Genomic DNA, 15,179 nt, shown 5'->3' on the forward strand with positions numbered 1-15,179 from the left:
CCAGGGCCGAAGCTATACCGTTAAGTGCAGGTGTAGGCGGAACGAATCCCTAAGTGCAGGTGGAAGCGATCATGATGTCTTTCTGACTAAGGCGCCGCTCCGATCCACCGCCGCCCTCTCCGGAATCGTCCTCGCAACCATTCATCGTCGCGCCATTACGCTCGTCTGCCCCACGGTGGATCTCTGCGCTTGCTATCGGCCCGGAACACACTAGTAAACAGTGACCAGGTGGTATCTACGGACTATCTACGGACTACGGCGTACCCAATACTCGGGTCAGCTCCTCCTCCTTTCCACGCCCGTCGACTTACATGGCGCGCCTGACCCGTGACGACCGATAGTGCGAGTGCTAGTGCTGCAGACGACGCGACGGCGGCTTTGCTGACATCACTCCCCCATCCCAAACCACCTCCTTCGTCAATCCCCCCATCCGACGTCAGTCAGTCCAGAGGCCCCATAACCTAATCACCAGAAATCCGGGGTACCAGGCGTGTGCCTGACTAGGTCCACCGCAATCATGTCGGAACTTCGTCGGCGACGGAGAGCCTCCTCGACGGCCTCCTTATCGAGCAACTCCGCCGCCAGCTCGCATTCCTCCGATCCGGACCTGAGGCCAGCCTCCCCGGCCGCCTCGTCCTTCTCCGCCCTCCTCTCCACTCCGCCATCCGTCCTTCGCGTCTTTCTCGTTCTCGTGGCCTTCCGTCTTCTGAACGCATTGACCGTCCGAACTTTCTTCCAGCCTGATGAATTCTACCAGTCTCTCGAGCCGGCCTGGCAGGCCGCCTTTGGGGAGAGCCACGCGCCGTGGATCACTTGGGTGAGTTTTCTTTGTTCATTGGACCGTCTCGTCTGCACTGCTCCTGCAACTCCAAGACAAACGACCTCCCTGTCCGCCAATCTTCTTGGCTCCAGTGACTAATCCAGGCCGATGTCATCATACAGGAATGGCGCCACCAATTGAGATCCTCCCTTCACCCTCTCCTCTTTACCGCTGTTTACTCCACCGCCAACCTGCTAGCTCGCCTTCTCCGCCTTTCCCCCGCATGGCAAGCGGAGCTCCTTATTGCCGGCCCCAAGATAGTGCAGGCCATTATCGCGGCCGCTGGCGACCTTTATACCTGGCGATTGGCTTGTTATGTGTATAATCCATTGTCTCAGGAGGCCTGGGCTGCGGTACGTCTCGGGAGACCGCCATCCATTGCACCAAGACTGACTGCAGACTTAGCTGGCGTTGACCGTTGTCAGTCCCTGGCAATGGTTCTGTTCCACCAGGACTCTGTCCAATTGTCTCGAGACCTCCCTCACCGTCGCTGCCCTCTGCCAGTGGCCGTGGGAATGGTCATCAGGCCCCTCAACAACTACTGGGTCGGATGAGCCCGAGATAAAAGTCCAGACAAATGAGGAGCAGCCTGACGGTGATAGTCTTACCAGGTATGCCCATGTGTCCTCGGTTGTATCTATAAATGTGTGCTGATGCCGTTTCGGAGACAGGTTTCGACGATGCCTTCTGCTCGCGGCTGTAGCATGTATACTGCGGCCCACCAATATCCTAGTTTGGATGGTCCTTGCTGGCGTGTTGTTATACCGGAACGATTGGCCACGGCGAGCTATTCTTGTCCGTGAAGCCTTGCTTTGTGGGTAGGTTAAAGTTCTTCTACTAGCCCGTTGTGCAACAGCTTCTAACACTTCGACAGCTCGCTTGTTCTATCCGTGTCGGCTACCGCAGATCGATTCTTCTACGGGTTCTGGACTTTTCCACCTTTCCGGTTCCTGTATTTCAATCTTGCGCAATCGTTAGCTGTCTTCTACGGGCAGAACGACTGGCATTACTATGTGTCCCAGGGCCTTCCTCTCCTCCTTACCACGGTCCTGCCGTTCACCATTTTTGGCTTGTATCGCTCGTTGTCCCAGCCGACCGCGGGTGCGTTCAACAAGTTACAAGCTTCAGTGCAGGTTCAGCTCGCATCCGTGTGCTTCATCATGCCTCTGGCGCTTTCGTTGATCTCTCACAAGGAAGTGCGATTTATCTATCCATTACTACCGTCATTGCACGTCCTTACTGCGCCTACTCTGGCGAAATTCTTTGGTCCCGCGGTGACCACGGGAAGCGGAAGATACTTCCCAAGGCGCCTCATCTTGTCTTTCTTGCTCCTAGCGAACGTCTTCATTGCGTTCTACACGACTGTTATCCATGCATCCGGCCCACTGGCCGTGTTGTCATACCTCAGGGGTCAGCGACAGCTCCACGGTTCCAGCAACATAGCCGATCCTTCCCAGTCCGGGATCACAGCGGGGTTCCTCATGCCCTGTCACAGTACCCCGTGGCGCTCACACCTGGTTTATCCGACCATTAATGCCTGGGCACTGTCTTGCGAGCCCCCTGTCGGGCTCAACGCCTCCGAGAAAGCGGAGTACTTGGATGAGGCGGACCAGTTCTACGCCGACCCTGACAAATTTCTGCGCGCAAATATGGTTGGCGGGTTGCGTCGATTCCCCCGGAGGCCAACCTACAACGACTATCGGAGACCTCGACAGTTGCCCACGGAGTACCAATCCACTAGCCCGCATGAGTGGCCTGATTATCTCGTCTTCTTCGCCCAGCTGGAGCCCACACTGCGGAGTCTTCTCCGTTTCTCCTCGTACAAGGAATGCCATCGCACTTGGAATACCGCCTGGCATGACGATTGGCGCCGCCGGGGCGACATAGTTGTTTGGTGCATGGATCCACAGGAACAGGGATCCGATTTGCAGCGGCAACGCGAGAGCCGGGATCGCCGATTCGACGACATTCTGCAAACCATCAAGGGTTCCGTGGCTGGCATGGGTAAGCAATCTTCACCGCGCCCATGGTCATCCTTATTCTCAGGTCCGTCGCGGCCGTGGTCATGGTCGTTACCATGGCAACACCGCAGACGCACAACCATTTTCGGGATCGAATTGCCCAGCTGGATGACACCGTCTTCGAAGACTTCGAAATGGCTGTCATCGTGGAAGCTTCCCAGCTGGGAGGAATGGGATAGACGGTTGAACGATCGGGCAAATTGGGCTTGATCTAGATTCTACATATATAATCTTCATCTTGGTGTTACCCCTTTTTTGGGTTGTATATTCGAAATGTTACCCCAGATACCTTGTCCATACATGCAATAATACGACCATGCGGAGGGGGTGGTTATAGAGACTTCAATACCCAAATATCATTGATTTTGTCCGGTGATCCAAAACTATATCCAACTAAGTCTATGCAACAATTTGCCCGACAAACAAACTATATACCTTTCCGTCACGGGCGACGGAAATCTCAACAGAGTCTCGGCAGTAGGAGATACTAGACAGACAGGAAGGAATATGTACCCACCGTTAAAACGCCGCCAAGGATGCAACATCTTTGGTACTGTACACTCGCCCGAAGGGACTAATGGAACAGTAGATCCGAACTATATATAAACAAGACAAAAAAAAGGAAGAGGAGAAAAGTGAAAAGAATCTGTAAGGTGGAATAAATATTGAATGGATTCCAGAATTGATAAGGGAACTATCCATATCGTGCACTCAGACTGGCAAATGCATCGGGACTGTGTCTTCCGCTCTGGAAGCCATTGATGTCGACGCTTTGCTGGCTCATATGGCCTCGGGGGAACCCACCGGTGGGTTTGTTGGGCATTGCGTAGGTCGCCGTCGGTTGCTGCGGTGCCTGTGCGGCGGGCCTGTAAGGTGCGGCCGCTGCGGGAGCAGGGGCAGGAGCTCCCGGTTGGGTGGTGAAGAAGGGATTGCGGGCTCCCGCTTGGGGGTCTGTGGGAGCCTGCTGCTGTTGTTGGGGCATAGCGGTAAAGGGGGAGGGTTGTTGGGGTTGAGTATTGAAGGGTGCGGGTTGGCTGGTCTGGGTAGTTGTGGGTCCGGCCATCGGGTTCAAGCCCATAGAGGGTTGGTATTGCGATTGTTCGGGGATAGAGGGCGGTTGGGGGGAGAGTTGGTAGAGAGAGAGGATACTGTTCTTGTCGACGCGGCCGGTAGGCTGCGAGCGGAGATACTGCGCAGATGCTTGGTATCCGAACTGGGGTTGCGTCGCGTACCCTGGATGCTGAGGTGTAGCGGGTGCGGTCATGGTCTGGTAGGGGTTGAGGGAGCCCTGAGGTTGTTGGAGGGTTTGCTGCATCTGGAACTGCGGTTGCGGTTGCGCCTGGGGCTGCTGCTGCTGCGGCTGCACCTGCACCTGCGCCTGAGCCTGAGCCTGCGCCTGGAGCTGTGACTGGAAAGGCGAAGGCTGGCTGAAAGGCGATGTGGACGGCATAACGGGCATGGTGTTTGCGTGTCGGAGTGGACCGAATGGGGAGACTGACGTAGCAGCCGGGGCCTGGGTTTGCGGTGGCTGCATCGCGGATGACTGCGGTGCGACTTGACTAAAGAAGGGATTTGTCTGGGCGACATTGGGGTTCGGATTGGGGGCTGGAGGGGTCAAGCTGGCCTGCGGCTGAGCTCCGGTCTGGAAGAAAGGATTGTGGCCACCGTCTAATGGCTGCGGAGAAGAGACATATGGGTTCTGGGCGAAATTTGCGGGGACGGGTGGTGTGGCCGCCTGCTGGTAGAGAGGTTGAGGAAGTGAAGCCTGCCGCATCGGATAGCCTCCGGTGGAGTGCGGGAACAAAGGCTGAGCGACTTGTAGGTTCTGGAAGGACTGCTCGAGTGATTGCACCGGAGCCTGTTGGGCCTGCAGCTGTGGCTGTATCGGTGCATCAAAAGGGTTGAAATTCGCATTTGGTTGGGGAGGAGGCCTGGCGTCCAATTGATCGAACGGATTGGCAGATTTGGAAGCATCCGGGGTGGGTTGAGCAGCTGGAGTCTTTGAGATCGACACCGATCCGTTGCCCTCTCCCAGCCTCACCAGTGTCTCGATGGTTTTGTCCAGGTTCCCGTGCAGCTCTCGGAGGGCGATTGCGTTCCGGCGCTCGTTCGTGAACCCCATATCCCTCAAGGCCGCCAACTTCGAGTCAAAGGACGCATCACCCGAAGCTTTCCTCACCGATGCTCCCGGTGAGCCCGATCCGAATGTATCCGACTGGGGAGAGGCTGCGGAGCCTCGATTGGACATCCGGTTGAGGTTGGTCGCGGATGAGGCGGATCGGAGCCCGAAGCCAAAAGGCCTCGCAGGCTTGGGAGGTAGGGGAGGAGGAGAGCCTTCCGGAGACCGGTCCTCCCTCAGAGACCTATCATAGCCTGAATCATGACGACTGGGTGGCTTTTGTTTCTCGTCCAGGGAGCGATGCTGGTATTTCTGCCGAATGAAACGTTCCATGCATGCATCGGACTCGTCGACGTCGGTCGGAACAGGTGGCTTGACGTTCCTGGGGTTGTAGATCTTGTTCATGATGTTGTTTCCGTGCGATTTCATATTCTAGACGATCCCACCAGTTAGCGACCTTCACCCGCATTGTATGCCGAGCCGACTCACATCGACCTGGTCGTCCGACCATGTGTCCATACTCAAGGACTTGACCTTGGAGATATGGGTGCCCAGCTTGCGATGCAGCGATGCGCATCGCATACAGATGAAGATTCCCAACTATATCCGATGCAATCAGTATACCACGTCCTTCCACGCAACAGTGCAAGTATGAATCGATTGGGAGACGTACGTTCCAACTAGCCCATCCTACAAGACACGCCATCCATTAGCATCTGGGATTGAAACGAAGAGCATCGGCGACGCTGCTCACCTGGATTCAAAGCTTGGCAATCGGCACAGCGATCATTGCCAGGAACCGACCGGATGAGGTCCTGCAGCGCCCGCTCATTGCGGAACTGCTGCCGTTTGCTGATGCCAGCGACCATGGTCGCGAGGCTCTAACAGGATGGTGGGGGGAATGTCTCGCGCAACGACGGAGGGGAATTCCGGACTCGCAGGACGCGAGGCAGGAGAGGGGGTTAGAAGTGGTGAGAGGCAGGGGGGGCGCGAATTGGAGAAAAAGTCTCAGCAGCAGCACGAGCCGAGCTTCCGGAACGAGATTCGAAAACACGTTCAGGCTGCGAAGGCGAGCATATTTACACACGGGGGGAAAAAACGTCCGTCAATAATGAGCCCGGGCAGGGGCTGGAGGGGCCGAGGAAGATAAGAGGCTAAGAGATTAAGAGTAGGGGAGCAGGCAAGCAAAAGGAGCGGCCACTGCCAGGGATGAGGAGAGGTGATGTGGGGAGCCACGATGGACGATGGACTCTCCGACTCAACCGCAGCTCAGGGATCTAGTATTAATGTTATTAATAGTCGCCCCGAACTTTCCCAAATCGGCCCACGTTTTCTGCGGTCCAGATTAATTCCTGCGTAAATTCATCCCAGTCGTGGATTTCCGAATAATTCTCCCGCGGAGCACCGAGAACAATGGGCTTATTCGAAAGCGAGGGTATCAGGGGCAGCCCCCAACCGGCCAGGATCGAGACCTCCGGCTCTCCAAGATGGTCTCGCCAGTCGCCATACTCCGTACAGAAAGCACCATAAATCCCCCAAGACTTTCTGCAGGAAGCCGAGGACGCGTCATGATTCAACGGCCCGATCAACCAGGACCCTGGCTGTCAATGCGGACTGGCACGAGGCAACCATCCGCCACACTACGATGATCGATTCTACACTAGAATATCCCTTGGGAATGGAATGTATGAGCAGCAGGTGACTCCATCCACCATCGCACTTGAAGCTCCCGGAGGAACCCAGTGCGGTAGAGGAGCCTTAAAAAATTGCCCGACCAAACTTCTTCTAGTACGCCAATATGACCTGCCATCCTATGGTCACTTAAGAAGGAATTGGAGGTTGATTATGCGTTCGTGAGGTTTATGAAAAGTGTGAAGAAGAAAAAGAAAACGGGACAAGTGGGCGCGCTCAGAAACGAGTTTTATGGGCGCCGCGATAGTGGGCCACGTGACTCGAGAAGTGGTGCGCTGCGGCCTCAGGTGTCTGTAGGGGTGGCCCTGCCACCGGCATTTTCATGAGTGGACCGCCACACTATGCAGCATGGATAATGGTTGTACACTGCTTTGTAGTATCTAGATCATGTCTATATTAAATCTAATGGTAGCAGCACTGAGGAGTCCCATGGCTGGATCCATGCAACCTGCCCGCTCAATGACACTTTCTGTACAAGCTCAGGCTGACGCGTCCCATGGCCAAGCTACGCCGCCAGTTGCCATCGCGTCAATTCACCCTCGATGGTTCTCCAGGAATTGGATTAGTATTAGAGCGGTGTCAATCCCCATAGCCCGGCCAATGACGTTGAAGCATCTCATGGCCCAGTCATGGATCGGACTGGAGACTCCACCAACAAGCGCGGCCACAAAGAGCGGCAGAAGTAAAGTGAACCCTGTACCGGTCATGGTTGTCACAGAGTCAAAAACGCTCTTACCGTCGCGGCCAGCCACTCCGAACTTGAATGGGACGGAGCAGCAGATGTCGACTGCCAGCTGCCTCATCAGGCCGCGGATCCGCACACATCGGTTCATGAAACTGTCGTGTTCCATGCCCGGTTGGGACTTCTGCGCGTTGGACGCATGTGTAAGGATCACGTCATTGACAAGGATTCGCATATAGCGATAGTTATTCCAGATATTGCAAGCCCAGGTGGACTGGTAAATGTGGTAGGATCCTTGATAGTGAGAAAAGTTATCTCCGTCTTTCTCACGAGATACCACATCGCCGTGCCAAGCGCTTGTCGCATAGGAAAGCTCCGCAGAGACGGTGCTAGCAAATAGTTCGAGCTCCGAATCTATCGCCATGGCAATCGATACGATTTCGGTGCTATCCGAGATGATCCCCTCTCTGATATCAGCCTGCAGCTCCGAGAACTTAGCCACGACCTTCACGAGCCGATCCCCATCAGTTGGAAAAGGGTGCCTCTGGAAATTAACAGCCATTTGATCAGGCAATTCGACGAGGACAGAAGGAAGTCTTGTCTTCTTTTGTAGGCAACCGATGAGCTGCAGAGCCATTAGCCAGGGCTGGAGCTGATAGATAGGGGGTTGCCTACCACCTCGTTTCTGAGAGCTTGGAACATCCAGAACCCGCTTTCGCGCTGAAGCTGTTTGCTGCCGCGGAGTTCAAGGATTGTTGCAACCCCCTGTGAGTGTTCGATCCATGATTCCAGGCTTTCCTGTCTCTCGCAGGCGACAATCTTGTGATCTTAGTGAGCATAAATCACCATTTGGCCAGCCCAGACGTGGACTCACCTCAAATAACGACAAACAAACGATAGCGGTGAGAGTTGTGTCTGCTATAGCCAAGGCGGGATCGCATAAGGCTGCGTTTGTCAGCTGCAGAGCTGTGGCGTACTCACAACGGGCAGACAGTCGCAACGACGGTGACCTACGCAGGCTCGCAAGATTTGCCAAGCCCACCGATGCGATACCAGCCATCATGGCTTTCTCGTCAAGGGTCTCAGCAGGTCCCGATCCAAGAGAGCCTTGCACCACACTGGCAGCATTGAACCAGGTATAGGTGTTGAGAAAGAAGCACGTGGCTTGGAAGGTATGGTCCAATGCAAAATTAACGAACGGGATCGGGGACTGCAGAGTGCGGTGCCCCGAGCAAGCCTCAGAGGCAACCTTCGGTCTGGCCACTGTCAAAACCGGAGGCTCTGCTAGTGGCGGGCTTGCGTCTAAGCTGGCAGATCCTTGGAGTCTTCGGGCTACTGACTCGCTTTCATCGCGAAACCATAGCGAGAGCGGGTCTCGATACCCGGAACACGTCCGCTTGGCCTTTCTGCAACGGCCGCAGACAGGTCTGGCTTGATCACACTAGCTCCGGTAACAGAGTTAGAGGTTTCGGTGTTTTCGATGTAATCAGGAGGCTGATCCCAAGCAAAGCCAGGCCACTTACCTTGACTTTTCTCGCACGACAAGTACCACACCCTTCGCTAGGCTTGCCCATCGCGAATGATGACTGGGCCGCACATGGACTCGGGGGTGGTGTCACAGGCGACGCCTGATAAACTAGCAACCTAGCAGGGTATAGCAAGGCTCACATATTATCCCTCCCGAAGACAAAACGACGGGCGAGATATGAGGTTCGTATTGAAGCAGCCACGAGCGGAACCGGGTCCAGTGGGGTCCCCCATTGGCTTCCAAGCCTCCATCACTCTAGCCGCTTTAGGAATGCAGGGCGAGCAATCCGTGGCCCTGATTGGCTCTCTGCCTGTCTTGCACGATATCCCCGATGAAAGATCATCAACCCTTCTCCATATTGGCAGTTGCTTGGGCAGAATCAGATGGCTAAGCATGGCCGTAAGCCCAAAATTGCTTGTGTCATTACCAGGCAGCACAGCCCTGTGGGATAAATTACTGAAGAAATGGGTGGATATGTTAGCAGGCGCAGTCGAGAGAGGGAGGGTACCTGGCTGTTGGTCGTTAAATAGCCGACCTTTTCCCTCGTAGAAAATGAGATGAACCAGATCTGCTCTATATCCATCACACTGATTGCCTTGTCGGTTTCATAGACAATATCTTCGTCTCTTCCATCTCTCTGCTGCGGCTATGGCAGTCAACTACCGACATGGTCTCTCCATCCTGGAACTGATCGTATACGTTCCTACCCTGTTCATATCGTTGTGGATGGGCTTTCGCCACGGCTTCAAGAGGAGCTCTGGCTGGGTTCTCCTGGTGATCTTCTCCTTGGCCCGTATCATTGGCTCATGCTGCTACTTGGCTACGATCAGCCATCCTGCCACGATAGATCTTTACATCGCGTGGGGTGTCTGCACTTCCATCGGACTGGCTCCTTTGATATCCACCTGCATTGCACTCTTATCCCGAGCGTACGTACCGTCTTTTCCCTAACGGAATCACCAGCCACTGACTAGACCCTCGTATTGCAGTAACGACTCCATCGAACGCAAAACCGGACGAGGCATCCATCCACTCATCTTCAGGCTTCTCAGTCTCATCACCCTTGCGGGCATGGTCCTGTGTATCGTTGGTTCAACCCAGAGCACCAACCTCACCGACATCGTGAACAGCAGCGAGGCCAAAATTGGCGACGTTCTGTACCTCGTTGCCTGGGTGGGTCTTTGTGCTATGCTTCTCCTCATTGGCAGCAAGTACCAGAGCATCGAGGACGGGGAACACCGCTTGCTTTTGGCCGTTGGGATCTCAGTTCCCCTGCTTCTCATCCGCCTCATCTACTCTCTCCTGTCGGTCTTCACGCATAGATCCACCTTCAGTATGTTCACGGGAAATGTCACTGTCATGCTGGTTATGACGGTTCTGGAAGAAATTGTGATCGTTGTTGTCTGCCTGGGAGTCGGTGTGACTTTGGCTCAACTTCAACGTCCGGCAGACTATGAAGCCTGTGATATGCCGGCCCAGACGGGCTCTGCGCTTGAGTCTCAGCAGAGCCCTGAGCAAACATATGCCGCCAAAAGACAGACACCCCGGCGCAAGAGGAGACGAGGCGGTCCTGTTTCTCAGCTCGTCGGGCTGGCAGTTGATAAAGTCAATCAGAGGGAGTGAAGGGCTTCTTCTTTGTATTGAGTTTGCAACTGCAGCTATACATATCAATGTCCATGTTTAGAATTGTATGGGCTCTATAAATATGAAATGTTAATGAGTGCTGTTATGATTTATGAGATGGGCCAAGTACCTTAGCATGTCAATCCAGTAAACAAGTGATAGCGACGAATACTTTTGGATCCATGTTTATGTTGTGGAGGGGCTCCAGAGGTTCATGTCGTACAAGCCATCTCTTTTCAGCTTCCCCGAGGTTCCTGTGGGGTTAGCACACGAGCGAGACACACGGAGTGATAGATGAATGTTGTTGTAATGTCAAAGGGATTGCCAGGTTCATAGTACAGCGGACAAACATGCCATACTCGCTTAGGCTAGCGCATACTCAGTCACATGACTAGAGCTTAAGCGAGCCACCATTATCACGTGGTCTTTATATTTTCCTCACAATTTCTCGCTGCCGCGATTCTTTTTCTTCCTGTTACTCAACCTACCTTCAGCCCTCACCATGGGTTTGGAATCTTTATGGATGATTCCCTTGCCCTGGTTTGGATCTGTTCATCTCGTAGATGATCTGCAGAATGCTTGCAGTCAGTAACACGGCATCCACACAGTGCGCTTCTAGTCGTTTCAATGGCATAGAGGCATGCTTTTTTTTAACGTTCGTTCGTGGAAGATCAAAACCAAACAGTTTTTAGCAGGACTGCGTCTACTCCACCCTGGTGTTCGCTATATCGGACGGCAGGACTATTTTTACGACGGACATCTTAAGTTTATCTGTAGCTTGTGCATTCTCAATATCGATGGAATGGTGTGCTTTGTGTCTTGCGGGAAGCATTCCGTCGGAGCTGAGATGGACATGGTCGGGTGCTGGAGAGTACCTTGCGTACCCGTACGAGCCAGCTCATGCCCCTTGCGTCTGGTTGCTCTGTAACAGCAGACAGATCACCCATATCTGGGGTTAACCGTTGCTGCAGCTTAACTCTGAGATCAGTCATAAAGGTCGGAGAGCCGAAACGAGTCCCGAGAGCCAACCCAGTGTTTTGATCGGTCGCAAAAGTTGGCTGCAACAAGGGCCCATCGGTACCAAGAATCGCGCAATTGATAAGCCTGGGAACTAGTTACTGAACCCGTTGCCTAAAAATTTGAACCCTTTATGGGCTTCTAGAATGGTTCTGATTGCAATTATCAGAGCAGCCAGACTCACCCGATGAATAATGGCCGGATTCTGGACGGCTAAGGGTTTAGTAATGGGAGGGCGGGCCCGGAATTTACCGCGGCTCAGGAGCCGTGAGTGGCAGTAAAAGGCAGCGAGCCGGCGCTCTCTGCCAAAGAGAATGTTCCTGTTAATAATCTGACGACGGACCCGCCCGCGGACCCATTATTGAATGGCTGCTAGGCACATCGGCTAGGATGGCGGCGGGCGTTGCATGGAGATGGTTGCCCCTCCTGCCCTCGAACAAACAAACACCGCAGACGAACACAATGGCTCAGTGCAGCAAAGTCTTTGGCTGTTGTGTGGATGGGAGTCAAAGATCCGTAGACTTGGGGGATGGCGCAGGAGCCATGGATCGGAGCGTGAGATTGCCACGGGCAAGCCGATGGCCGGGCATCGATCACTCCTCACAGGCTTACAGCCCAGGGCCCGCGGACAACAGAGCGAAACGGCAGGAAATGCGGAGAGAGTCTTTGCTGAGTAAAAAGATTCGGGCTAGAGCTCACCAATCTGAGCGATGCCATTGGTGCACCGTGGTTTGGATCGTTGTCCTGGAGGAGTTTCCCGAAGAGCTGAGGTGATTCGTAGGCTATTAGTATCCCTGTCTTCGTCTCCTCTTCTCCTTAGTTCTACCTGGCTTGTCCTTCCTTTGCTCTCCTCTTCTCTCCTCCTTCTCCGTCTGACACCCGAGGTAATCCATCTGTCCTGGACCTCGTCCCCTTTCCAATCGACCCCTGAACATCTACCTTTTCTCTATTCCGTACATTCTCTTTCACAATGGCAGCTGCTAGAACGGTTTCCCGGGCCTTCCTGCGCTCGACCCCCGCAACCTCCTCCATCAGACCTGCTGCTCGCAGTGCTCGGTTTGCCCTTCCCTCTCAGGGCTTCCGTGCCTCTCGTCGTGGCTATGCGTCCGAGGCCGGTGAAGCCAAGTCCTCCAACACCCTCCTGTGGGCTGGTCTTGCTGCCGCTGGTGGTGCCGGCGCCTACTTCTACCTGAAGGGCGGCGATGCCTCCGTTAGCTCCAAGGAATTCGTCCCCGGCAAGGAGGACTACCAGAAGGTGTACGACGCGATTGCTCACCGTCTTGCCAACGAGACCGATTACGACGATGGCAGCTATGGACCCGTAAGTCCTCTTCTTTGATGTCTTGTCACAATGTCTTGTGGAGGCTGACAATTGGTGGATAGGTCCTTGTTCGTCTGGCATGGCACGCAAGCGGTACATATGACAAGGAGACTGGCACAGGTGGAAGCAACGGTGCCACCATGAGATTCGCTCCCGAGTCCGACCACGGAGCCAACGCTGGTCTTAAGCATGCCAGAGACTTCTTGGAGCCCGTTAAGGCCCAGTTCCCCTGGATCACCTACTCTGATCTCTGGACTCTGGCTGGTGCCTGTGCCATCCAGGAGCTGGGCGGCCCCGCCATCCCCTGGAGACCCGGTCGTCAGGATAAGGATGTGGCTGCCTGCACCCCTGACGGACGTCTTCCCGACGCCTCCAAGGACCACTCGCACATCCGTGACATCTTCTACCGCATGGGATTCAACGACCAGGAGATTGTTGCTCTGGTTGGAGCGCACTCCATTGGCCGCGCCCACACTGACCGCTCCGGCTTCGATGGTCCCTGGGACTTCAGCCCTACTGTCTTCACCAACGAGTTCTTCCGTCTGTTGGTGGAGGAGAAGTGGCAGCAGCGCAAGTGGAACGGCCCTAAGCAGTTCACTGACAAGTCCACCGGCACTCTGATGATGCTGCCCGCGGATCTTGCCCTGACCAAGGACAAGGCCTTCCGCAAGCACGTTGAGCTGTATGCCAAGGACAGCGACGCCTTCTTCAAGGACTTCTCGGAGGTGTTTGTCAAGCTTCTGGAGCTTGGTGTGCCCTTCACCACCAAGGCTGAGGACCGTTATGTCTTCAAGCCCTCCGAGTAAGTCTCGGGTCTTTGTGAAGATTTGTGATTCGGTTTAGTTTGGGATTTAGCTGCGGAGCATTGTTTTATTTCATATTTTGATATCCGACATGTTCGATGATCATAGCCATGCGTCTATTGAGACAGGCTGTCTTGCCGGGGCATAGACCATACAGGCGAGCCGGGGTACTAGAAGGTATTAGATCAATACAAGAGTCCACCGGAATTCCAGTGAGCGTAGAACAAGATGCCTCATATTTGAGTCAGCCAACTTTCGGTCTTACATTCGCGTATGCCAATTGCATTTTGTATGCAGTCGGAAAAAGAGCCGACACTGCGTAGCACATGGCCGTTGCTGTCCTCCCGAGTTGTCGATCCGCGGCCACAAGTGTGGCGGCGGCTGAAGGTCTCGTGCGGGAGCCGACGAGAAGTCTTCATTCTGGCACACCCACCACCACATCTCAAGCGACAAGTGAAGACCACAGGGAGCAATCTGCCTAAAATACCCTCGCGAACTGAATACCACCACCACACTCCAGAATTAACCTAAATAGAACGAGCCCATTCAACCTCAACCCCTCCGCCGCAGAGGCGCAAAACCCGCACCATGACCAGATCCAACCCAACCACAAACGACTACTACGAAATCCTCAGTCTCCCATTCACAGAAACCTCCACGACCCTCTCGAAACAACAACTGAAGACCGCCTACCACAAAGCCCTCCTAAAACACCACCCAGACAAAGCCACCCCCGATACCCAGCCCACCACCCCCCTTCCCACAACCGACCTCAATACTCGAAGCTACACGATCGACGAAATCACCACCGCATACAAAACCCTTTCCGATCCCTATCTACGTGCAGAATATGATCGATCGCTTCGCCTAGATCGCGCGCGGGTCGCGGAGCGGGAGAAAACAGGGACGGTGTTTCATACGGGGTTGGAGGTGGTGGATTTGGAGGATCTCGCGATTGAGGAGGGCGATGAAGGCACGGTTTGGTATAGGGGTTGTCGGTGTGGTGATGAGAGGGGGTTTTTGGTCACGGAAGGGGATCTGGAGAGGGAGGTCGAGCATGGGGAGATTGTAGTTGGGTGTCGGGGGTGTAGTTTGTGGATGAAGGTTTTGTTTGCGGTGGAGGATGGGGAGGAGGATACCTGAGGGCTGTGTCAGACTTTGTCTGTCTTTATCGGCCCTTGTCGATGATATCCCTTTGGATGCGTCTTGGTCGCCGCATCGCGACTCGCTAGACTGAGTGCTGTGCTGTACTGGCACGGTTGATGGCGTTGCAAAGCGCACCGTGCCTGTGTTGCAGAAGACGATCGAGGAACAGTCCGTGGAGGAGCGCAGTTCGATGCCACGGCTGAGTGGCACTTCCACCAGGCATCATCCTTCCAGGAGAGGTTGAAGATCCTGACTACGGCATCAGGAGTGCATGACATGCTACATGTGCGTGCAAAGCTTGATCTCGACCAAGCTTGATTATCGGCATGTTACAGCTGCAATAGAGCATGCATCAAAGCTTTTAAAATTGCTCGCGTCGAGCTTCTATCTATTGAGATCAGAACCGC

The 15,179-nt window shown here is 54.5% G+C and overlaps 6 protein-coding genes across 6 annotated transcripts; 4 read left to right on the top strand and 2 right to left on the bottom strand.

The window, feature by feature from the left end:
- Positions 1–517: 517 nt before the first annotated feature.
- On the top strand, positions 518–3,051 carry gpi10 (putative glycosylphosphatidylinositol-alpha 1,2 mannosyltransferase; the record flags this gene model as incomplete). Its single annotated transcript, XM_025716343.1, has 5 exons — positions 518–817; positions 943–1,173; positions 1,226–1,431; positions 1,492–1,638; positions 1,695–3,051. The coding sequence occupies 5 exons, from the start codon at positions 518–520 to the stop codon at positions 3,049–3,051; spliced, it is 2,241 nt and encodes a 746-aa protein (XP_025569840.1).
- A 242-nt stretch (positions 3,052–3,293) lies between these two features.
- BO80DRAFT_261773 (putative GTPase activating protein for Arf) lies at positions 3,294–6,236 on the bottom strand. The gene is made up of 4 exons (XM_025714749.1): positions 5,715–6,236; positions 5,634–5,650; positions 5,450–5,560; positions 3,294–5,392 (listed from the first exon to the last, which is right to left on the bottom strand). The coding sequence occupies exons 1-4, from the start codon at positions 5,827–5,829 to the stop codon at positions 3,536–3,538; spliced, it is 2,100 nt and encodes a 699-aa protein (XP_025569841.1). The 5' UTR covers positions 5,830–6,236; the 3' UTR covers positions 3,294–3,535.
- Positions 6,237–7,010: 774 nt separating this feature from the next.
- Positions 7,011–9,044, bottom strand: BO80DRAFT_393834 (Zn(II)2Cys6 transcription factor domain-containing protein). Its single transcript, XM_025717272.1, has 4 exons — positions 8,858–9,044; positions 8,209–8,775; positions 8,010–8,153; positions 7,011–7,959 (listed from the first exon to the last, which is right to left on the bottom strand). Exons 1-4 carry the CDS (start codon positions 8,906–8,908, stop codon positions 7,186–7,188), a joined length of 1,536 nt encoding a protein of 511 aa, XP_025569842.1. The 5' UTR covers positions 8,909–9,044; the 3' UTR covers positions 7,011–7,185.
- A 331-nt stretch (positions 9,045–9,375) lies between these two features.
- BO80DRAFT_469349 (uncharacterized protein) lies at positions 9,376–10,555 on the top strand. The gene is made up of 2 exons (XM_025723006.1): positions 9,376–9,791; positions 9,852–10,555. The coding sequence occupies exons 1-2, from the start codon at positions 9,511–9,513 to the stop codon at positions 10,483–10,485; spliced, it is 915 nt and encodes a 304-aa protein (XP_025569843.1). The 5' UTR covers positions 9,376–9,510; the 3' UTR covers positions 10,486–10,555.
- A 424-nt stretch (positions 10,556–10,979) lies between these two features.
- BO80DRAFT_261877 (uncharacterized protein) lies at positions 10,980–11,505 on the top strand. The gene has a single exon (XM_025714750.1). The coding sequence runs from the start codon at positions 11,126–11,128 to the stop codon at positions 11,411–11,413; it is 288 nt and encodes a 95-aa protein (XP_025569844.1). The 5' UTR covers positions 10,980–11,125; the 3' UTR covers positions 11,414–11,505.
- Positions 11,506–12,472: 967 nt separating this feature from the next.
- Positions 12,473–14,769, top strand: BO80DRAFT_459741 (heme peroxidase; the record flags this gene model as incomplete). Its single annotated transcript, XM_025722356.1, has 3 exons — positions 12,473–12,823; positions 12,886–13,625; positions 14,199–14,769. 3 exons carry the CDS (start codon positions 12,473–12,475, stop codon positions 14,767–14,769), a joined length of 1,662 nt encoding a protein of 553 aa, XP_025569845.1.
- Between the last annotated feature and the right edge of the window lie 410 nt (positions 14,770–15,179).

This window comes from Aspergillus ibericus (assembly GCF_003184845.1).
Source record: "Aspergillus ibericus CBS 121593 unplaced genomic scaffold BO80scaffold_73, whole genome shotgun sequence".
Lineage (NCBI taxonomy): Eukaryota > Fungi > Ascomycota > Eurotiomycetes > Eurotiales > Aspergillaceae > Aspergillus > Aspergillus ibericus.